The 9,609-nt window shown below is 37.5% G+C and overlaps 1 protein-coding gene across 1 annotated transcript in view; it reads right to left on the bottom strand.

Annotated features, from left to right (window-relative positions):
• Positions 1-8,653, bottom strand: part of ATP6V1C1 (ATPase, H+ transporting, lysosomal 42kDa, V1 subunit C1) — a 16,933-nt gene extending 8,280 nt beyond the window's left edge. The window contains exons 1-6 of the mRNA XM_006760269.2: positions 8,483-8,653; positions 7,669-7,736; positions 5,224-5,309; positions 3,596-3,690; positions 1,793-1,884; positions 672-770 (exon numbers count right to left, since the gene is read on the bottom strand). Coding sequence (XP_006760332.1) covers positions 672-770; positions 1,793-1,884; positions 3,596-3,690; positions 5,224-5,309; positions 7,669-7,736; positions 8,483-8,614 — 572 coding nt within the window. The 5' untranslated portion in view covers positions 8,615-8,653. The remainder of the gene's footprint in view (positions 1-671; positions 771-1,792; positions 1,885-3,595; positions 3,691-5,223; positions 5,310-7,668; positions 7,737-8,482) is intronic.
• Positions 8,654-9,609: the final 956 nt, after the last annotated feature.

Genomic DNA, 9,609 nt, shown 5'->3' on the forward strand with positions numbered 1-9,609 from the left:
TGCCTCCTCCCATCTCTGCCCCTGCCCCCGCTCATTCTTTCCTTGGTGAGGCTTTTCCTCTTAGAACATGTTGCACCATAACCAGTCATTCTTGCAACTTTATGCCCAATGTTTGCACAGATTTACTTTCCAAATAGATTTTACAAAGGCAGCAGATTCCCGTTTCTCCACATCCACCCCAACACTTGTTATTTCTTGACTTTTTGATAGTAGCCATTCTAATAGGTATGAAGTGATATCTCAATGTGGTTTGAGTTGCATTTTTCCACCCCAATAATCAGTGATATTGAACATCTTTCATGAAATACATGATTTTCTGCCCGTCTTTCTTGTGTTGTGTGTTTTTTTAAACTAGGTAATTAGTCTTCCTTTTCTTTTATTTGAATTTTGTTGTTGTGGTTAATCCTCACTCGAGGATATTTTTTCCATTGCTATTCCGAGGGAGGGGAAAGGAATGAGGGAAGGGGAGAGAGACACACACACACCAATTGGTTGCCTCCCACATGAGCTCTGGAGCCTGCAACTCTTGACCAGGGAATCGAACCTGGCACCCTTCAGTGCGAGTCCCTTTACACTTGGATTTTATGGAAAACTTCAAATTAAAATGTCAGATACAAACATTTTTCTTGTATTTTAACAGGTAAAAAAATCTTTTTAATAAAAAAACATACTTGGGAACTACAACCAGTAACGTGACGAGATACTCTGAATCAAGAACAAAGTCATCCTTCTTCACAATTTCTGAGAGACTTCTAGTTAGCAAACTTCCTCTGAGGAAGAAGGAAAAAATCATTAGGCTGATAATTATGGGCTCCCATAACACAAGAAAGAAACAGCAAGCTAATTATATTCACACACTATAAAGACATCTCAAGAGGGGCATTAGTATAGTTAACATTTTTACTTTATAAGTCATCAAAATTTAGCTATTTCTCACCCTGCAATGAAGGAAATGGCAACATTTATCAAAATCTGTCTCTAGTGTCTGCCTTTGTGTTTGCCTTAATTATTGGAAGATGGGTCTTCTGTTGATTACATTTGTAATATCTTGACTGGGAAAGTGTTATTCATTAGATATCAACTAAAGTCTATTTCATCATAATTACGAAATTATATCATCTATACCTTGGCTTTCCTCTCTCTCCCTGGGTATCTTTTGATACCAGGCAATTTTGGTTAGTTAACCCAATAATCAACTCTTCCAATCAGTCTTCATGTAGTGTACCAGTACTGATCCTTTCATAATAAAAATGTCTTGCCTGTTTGCACCACTGACAGTAAATACATCAACCACCTTTTCCTCTGGGATATAAATGCTTAACTTTAACAGTTAAGTGCTTAAAGCTACATCTGTAGTAGTTATGCTACAAGGAGATCAACCAGAAGAAGTGTATTTGATTTTAAGTAAACCTAAGGTGGAAAACACCTAAACTTGGAAAACAAAGAATGAATATCGGATTATAAAAGAATTCCTCTATAGAATTCTTCTAAGCAGACTGTGCAATTAAACTATGATTTGATTTGAAACAATTAATTTTTCTACCAAATGCATAAAGCAGGGCTGAGCGCTTGAGCAGCACTCACAGGTGTTATTTATGAAACAAGTATAATAAATCAACTTCACATCTGTTTTGACTAGACTCAATTAATACACTTTTCTCCATGAAGTGAAAAAATACCACTTTGATTATAGAAACAGCTGGAACTTTACTAAACCCCAACAATATCTCATTCAGTGTATGCTACAGTGCTTCTCTAATTCTTAATATTCACAAATACTTGATATGCTTACGCATTCTTTCGTTCCAAATTCTGAAGATTCCCTTTCAGGTTATTATATGCAGATGCTCGGGATTTCAGGTCATTGTCGATCTGAGTCACTCCCTTTAAAAATAAAATAGGCCCAGAGACAAAGAAGCATGGAAGAGACTGTCCAATCTCAGAGGGAAGGTGGGGTGGGATGTAATACTTTCAACAATAAAGATTTAATAAAAAACAAAATAAAATCAATAAAAAATAAATAAAATAAGCAAGATTTTCCTAAACCCACCTCTATTAATACAATTAAAGTAGCTGTACTTAAACACTAACTTTAAAAAATAACAACAATTAGTTCCTAATGTAAAAATATTTTAAAAGCACATCTTCATAAGGTTATTTTTAAAATAACCTATTTTATTTTTAATAACCATGGTAATTTCCATATGAATCTTTTCTACTAAAGATACTGTTTTAGTCCACATGTATTTTAATTATTTACTATATTACTTCTTAAACCTAAATGGAATCTAGGCCACCAGTTTAGAGATTACTGATTAAAAGGCCTCCATTTATACGGCTGAAGGATTAATTCCCAAAGGAACTAAATTAAAGTTGTATTGTTCACAACTCTATTATTATTATTATTACACAAAATGTTTTCTCAACATACTCTGAATTGTAGTTGCATTTATTTATAAATTTTACAAAAGCTGATTTTTCAAAAAGATGACTAAAACTACTAATACTTTGGGGAGACAACACAAAGCAGATTTCACATTTGAGCACCTTGAGTCTGAGGCCTTTGACCACTCAGCAATCCTGACAGCATCTGAAAAACTAGTTTCGACTCAGCTCTACCATTATTAGCTTTGTGTACTGGTAAGTCCCTTGACTTTCTCTTAGCCTGTTTCCTCATCTATATAGTATCAGGAAGAAGAACACTAAATCCTTGATAAGAATAAAAAAATAAGGCTCAGTCTTAGTAAGAACACCATTTTATATTATCAAACTACTCAAGTTCATTGAATTTTATGATTTTAGTTAAAATCCTTGATAATCTATTCTGTTACATTTAACTATAGAGCACACTGTACAAGTAAAATTATAGAGGGTTAAGCAAAGTCTGTCCAAGTAGTTTAAATCATACTTTTCACCCTAGCCAGGTCATAAAAATGTTGACAAATAGCTTTTTGTCTATTTGCCTCGTTATAATTTCAGGTAAGACTTTTACATTTTTTCTCAAGCTCCAGGACTTTGCAATATAAAAGGAGCTTTTAACTCAGCGAGTTCATGGATGGGCTTCAGGATCTGTGTACTCTCTGAAACTGTACAGATTCATGGGGTGTATGAGCGTGGCGTCCTTCTGGGCAGAGAAGCAATAATGACTGTCAGAAGGCGTCAGAGAACACATAAAGTTTAATGTCTACATCAGCACTGTACATAAAACATAAGTGGCCATTGCCATCCACATGACTCATAAATCCTTAATAGACTCCATTTTCCTGTTCTACAACACCTGTTACCCTTAAATGTGTATAAGCGATAATTACAGAATTTTAAAGATTCTTATTTTACCATTGTTAATGCAATATTTAAATGAACTATGTAAATAAGTAAACTATACAACTTGGATACTCTACACATGAAAGTGCTATACTTATTAATATATTTTTTTTTAGTAAAGTTGTAGTTAGGGTAGCTCCTGTTTGTATCAATCATCTGTAATTAAGTTGCCTTGTCAAAACCTAAAGTGTATTTCCATAGCTAAATGCCTATAAAATGAAAGTAGCCACTATAAATCTATGTGTCCTACCTGTGTTATTTTTTATCTTACCTTGGCAATTATTTCAGAAATATTTTTCAGAGACTGTTTGATTGGATATTTAGCCATGTCCCACTGAAATCTTGTTATATAAGTAACCAAGTCAACTGAAATAAGGAAATAAATTAATTACTGAGGAGAAGCAATAGAATTTTTTGTAGTCTGCTACACAGTAAACATTCAGCTATTTGAAATTGGCATTTGGAAAATCAGTGAAGATATATCATCATTTCTGAAATGTTCTGATTAAATAAATGTGGAACATGTTAACATCAGTTAATCAAAATTTTATGTTGCAATTTGATTGAATCTTTTTTTTTGATTGAATCGTTTATACTTACTCAAAAATATTTTAAATAGTATATCTTTATTGATTTCTCAGAGGAAAGGAGAGAGAGGTAGAAACATCAATGATTAGAATCATTGATCGGCTGCCTCCTGCACGCACTATACTGGGGGTCGGGCCCACAACCTCGGTATGTGCCCTGACCAGGAATTGAACCCAAGAACCTGTAACTTATTGGTGCATAGTTCAACACTCAACCATTGAGCCACACTGGCCAGGCAAAATACTGCTACTTTTGAGAGTCTGACCACACTACTCCATAATGCTGCCTCAGCATCCATCCCTTTTGTGTGGCCAAGTGGCCTGCAGGGGCCTAGAAATTACACTCCCTCTCCCTCAATAACAGCCGTAAATAACAGCCTCTAGAGTCACAACCAAGTGTAAGTTCCTGATTGAACTCTCCCTGATCCCTCACTGCCCACGGCCTTCCCCTGTGTACCCTTTAGAGAAGGCCCTCTCCAAGTTACCAAAACCTACTCTTTTTGGTCTCAATTGACCAATCAGGACTTATCCTGGGAATCCCAAAGCACTCCATCCACAGACCCTATTAAAGGCATATGTCCTGATGCTCTGGCCTGTACCCTGCCTTGACCTCTCCATGGGCCCTACCTCCTCCAGGACCTGAGAGTAATAAACTTCTCAATTTCACTTTCCCTTTTGTTGAACAGTGGCTCACCATCCCATGACGCCCTGGGGCTCTACTTAATAAATGTTAATTTAACAAAGTCACATTAGTGACTTTATAGTAGGCAATACTATACAGAATAGAAGGAAATACAGAATAGAAGGTTATTTTGTATTGTAATGACATCAAACTAAAGATCAGCCTAATTTAAAATAAAGAAAATGCTAAAGTGGTATTTCATAACAAACAACAAGTGCAGTACAAATGACAACAATGATGTCAAAGCCATCTTTATAAAGCTACTAGTAGCCTGCACACAAATCTGTGCGCCAGTAGCTCACTGCCGCCCTCCTGTAGCTCTCCACCTGCTGCCCCGCCCTCCTGTAGCTCCCCCTGCTCCCTTCCCTCTCTCCCCCGCCCCCTCCTCAGCTTGCTGCCCTGCACCCTCCTGTAGCTCTCCACTGCCCACTTGCCCACTTATAGCTCACTGACCCACCCTCCTGCTGATCCCTGATCCAGTCGTTATGTGGTCGGTCGTTATGTAACGACCATTTGCATATTACATCTTTATTATCTAGGATTATTTCACAAAGCAAACTCTTTTTTGTTTTTGTAGCTTGGTCATTCACTTTGTATAAGTCAACATCAAATCATGAGACATTAGCTTACCTCCATTTGCCAGCAGATTCTCCTGGACTTTATCTTTACTATCCTCCAATACATCAGCCATATATTGGGCCACTTTCTTAACCACCCTTGGGAGAAAAGAAAATCAACAATAACTTTCAGGAGAAAGACCCAAATCCCATGCTATACAATGAACACACTATATAAAGACATGAAACTGACTATATATGTTCCCATTACACATCTACACTAATAAAAGAGAAACATGTAAAGTGACTGGCCTTGCGCTATGCCCACCAGCCAATCAGAGTGATATGCAAATTAACCCAACAAAGATGGCGGTTAATTTGCATACACAAGCACGGAGTGAAGACTGAAGACAGCGTAGAAGGAAGCCAAGCGCTGCAGAAGGGAGCGAAGCGGCGGAGAAGGGAGGGAGCGAGGTGGTGGAGACGGGAGGGAGTGAAGTGGTAGAGAAGGGAGGGAGCCGAGGCAGCAGAGACGGGAGGGAGCGAGGCAGCGGAGAAGGGAGCGAAGCCAGCCTCGGCCCGCTTCGCTCTCTTCTCTGCTTCGCTCCGGCCTCAGGAAGCCCTATTCTTGCAGGAATAGGCCTGAGGAAGCCCTACTCTTGCAGGAATCTTCCTGCAACAGGCCTCTAGTATCTATATAATATTTAAAAAAAAATGGGTCCTAACTTCTTTAAATAATGTTTTAAGGATAAAATGGACCAAAATTTTGTTTTATGCAAAACTCAACTGAATAACCATAGAGTTTCAAAGAGACTACATGAAATATATTTATTAATCTGAAAATGTAGTGAGAAAGTTTGTAAATAGCCATATATTATAAACTGAAAAACTGGGCAATGGATCTGCAAGGATCAAGAACAAAGGAGGAGGCAGAGAGCTAGTGAGCATTCACCAATTATATGCTTTCACTTAGGATGAAAGGGAGCTGGTAGGCAACAGAATACAAGCGACAGTAATGATTCAGCTACATTTTCAAGAAGCAATCATATACAAGAAACCTCAGTGCCAAACTTCTGAGACACCTAGATATCACCTTGTCAATTTCTTCATTTTATAAGTAAAGACATCGAATTATAAGGAGAAAAGTGACTTAGTAACAAAACCAGTTAGTGGCGGATTTGTGACTAGAAATGTGGTGTTTTGACTCTGCTGTCTGGTGTTCTTTCCCTTATCCAGTTGTGCCACTAGGCCCTGGATGAAATTCAAATGTATACGAGACAAAATCACTAACTTCGCATTGCTTAAAGTTGAATTGGAGAGCTACCAAAATATACAAATGACTAAATACAAAGCAATCTGTGGTAAGTGCCAGCTAAGATTACCAAGCTATAGAAAGAGAAGCATAAAGAAAAAAGGGATCACTCCCAACTGCTGTAATCAAGAAGCATATGGCTCCTGAACTGGGTAACGACGGAAAGGAATGGTTTTGAAAGGATGACTAGACAGGAAGAAAGTATACTCTTGCCACAGGGCAGCACATGAGTCAAGACCAGGAGAGGCAGAAAAGCAACAGGCAATCAGAGAATGATGAGCAGTCCAGACTGCCTGGAATGTCATGCTGACGAGAAGGGGATGTTATGCTGGGAAGGTAGGCTGGGCCAGACTGCAGACAGCCTCTGATGTCAGACTTTAGAGAGAGGGATAACAGAGTCAGAACAGGGCTCGGACAATCTGATGACTGTGTGCTCAATGGCAGGAAGGGTAAATTGAAAGACAAATTCAGAAACTCCTGCACAAGAACCAATAATAAGGACCAGAAAAATTGATAGAAGGGCTAAATTTGAATGACCTCAACCTAAGGAAGTGGAACAATTTCAGAAAAAAATATAAACCATAAATCTTCAACATGTTTAACCTGGGATTTGTACATACACTTGGCTGTGTCTCCAAAATTCACCTATTCCTTCAAAGGAGACAAACTATTATTCCCCTATAAATTAACAAGTATCTTTTAAACAGAACCATTGCTATGAACATTCAAAAATGTGCATATGTTCATGGTTGATAAAAATATACTAAGGTTGATTATGGTGATGGCTGCACAACTCTGTGAATATACTAAGAATCAATGCATTGTACATTTTAAATAGGTGAATTGCATGACATGTAAAGTATATCTCAATAAAAATGATAACATCACACTTTGAACGGGTGTATTTTATTGGATGGAAATTATCTATATATATAAAAGCCTAAGCGACTAGCCAAACATCCAACCATCTGACCGGTAGCTATGACGCGCACTGACCACCAGGGGGCAGACGCTCAACGCAGGAGCTGCCGAGCTGTGGTGACTTGGCAGCTGCAGTTCTCAGGTGATACACCCAGAACCAGAGAGGAGAGAGTCTGATTTCATTCCAATAAGCACAGTATCTATGTGTGATAATAAACCAAATGTCTAGTAGCCTGGTAACAGTGACTTTCATTTTGCTCTAGTCTGTGCGTATAAGTACATTACCCTTCTACAAATGCATCCAGTTTAGCCAGTTCATCCGACAAACCAACCAAGACATCCAGTGTGCCAACCTAGAGGGGCAATACAGCATTTTATTACTTAGGTTTCTCTCTCTCTCTCTCTCTCTTTTTTTTTTAACAAGATGGTACAACATCTTAATTTGAAGGGCCCACAAACTTAAGTTCTCCTTTTTTTATTTCATAATGTGCAAGTGTGGTTAAAAAATGTTTGCCAGACATTTCAAAACTATTATATGTACAAGATAATCCTCTAATGCAGGGGTATAACCACTGTTTAAGACATGACAATTCTGCAAAGGCAGGTCTATGCCTCTGCTTGTCCTGCCCAGTGACGGTGGATCGTCTGAAGCCATGGTTTACAATAGCAGCTCTTAAGCACAGATCCGTGACTACATTAGAGGGTCTGTAACTGAATTTATATGCAAAACTGTGTGTGTGTAAATGAGCATGTTTTGGAAGAAATGTCCATAGTCTATATCAGTGTCTTGAAGGAATTCATAACTCCCAAAATATATATCAAATCTTTTTATAAGATTTCTCATTACAATTTAAATTACAATTTAGAAAAGCATAAATGTTTAGAAAAAAATGTTATTTTGTTTAGATAGCTCACTTCTAAAAATCTCAATTTACTTATTATCTAAAATCTGAAGATTGGAAAGAACAAGAACAGGTTTTAAATTATGCCAATGGCCAGAGAAGGAACTTGGGTATCTCATTTCTACCAAAAGGGAAGCAGAGATACACTGTCTCCCTTTCATGATGAACTCATACACTGCTGCAGAGTGCATTTTTACCTTTAAGTCAGGAATGTTGAACTTTGAACTAACAGCAAGATTATTGTTCTTTGTGGTTGCCGCATGCAATTTCTCCCACGTTTGTTGACATGTTTTCTCCCCAGGAGCCGAAATAAGCCAGAACTCAGTCATGTTTGTTACCGGGTATTTCTTCCAAAATCAACAGAGACTCTGAAATACAAAGTAAAACAAAAAATAAATTTAGTATCGTTTGCTTCTAAAGCACTTCAGAGATAGGATAAGTGATAAATATAACCTATTTCAAAACTAATCTATCACTCACATATGATCCCAAAGTCAAAATTACTTACTTGGAAGTAAATCCATATAAATGGTTTAGGTGATATATTTATGATAATGTAAAAGAGATGATAAAGACCTAATACATTAAGTATCTAATTTTTTTTTAATTACAAAACACCCAAAAGGGGAATTATTTAAGAAGATAGACTATCCAAAATACCAATCACCAATAGTTACATTCCACAAAAGTCAGAGTGTCAAATATTTTTAAGTTTCTCTTAAACTTTTAAAGCATGAAATAAAATAAAAAAACATTCAGCCCTAGCCAGTGTGGCTCATTTGGTTGGAACGTTGTCCCGTGCACTGAAAGGTGGTGGGTTCGATTCCCAGTCAGGGCACATACCCAGGTTGCAATTTCCAGCCCCAGTTGGCAGACGTACGGGAGGCAACTCATCAATGTTTCTCTCTCACATTGATATTTCTCTCCCCCTCTCCCTTTATCTCTCTCGCAAAACAATAAAAACATATCCTCAGATGAGGATTCAAAAAAAATTAGTTTAATATGCATAAATTGAATCAAAGCATTTGAATAGTAGCTACCAAATATATTTGTCATACTTGGCTTAGCAAATCCTACATGGTTAGCCAAACTGGGGTTAATTTTAATCCATATTCAACCTAAGGAATTCTCCTCAAATCCCTGGCATATACTTAGCTGCCATAAAACATTTATACATTTGCAAAGAAAAGAAAGAAAGAAGAATCTTGACAATCAGCCCTGCATTTAAAAACATGACCTTAGGGTAGGAGTGGAGGATACAACACTCTTGGATCTGAGTGAGAAAGAGGTGGTGGATCTCCTTTTTCAGCAGTTCCAGTCCCAT

This window comes from Myotis davidii, unplaced genomic scaffold (genome assembly GCF_000327345.1).
Source record: "Myotis davidii unplaced genomic scaffold, ASM32734v1 scaffold497, whole genome shotgun sequence".
Taxonomy (NCBI): domain Eukaryota; kingdom Metazoa; phylum Chordata; class Mammalia; order Chiroptera; family Vespertilionidae; genus Myotis; species Myotis davidii.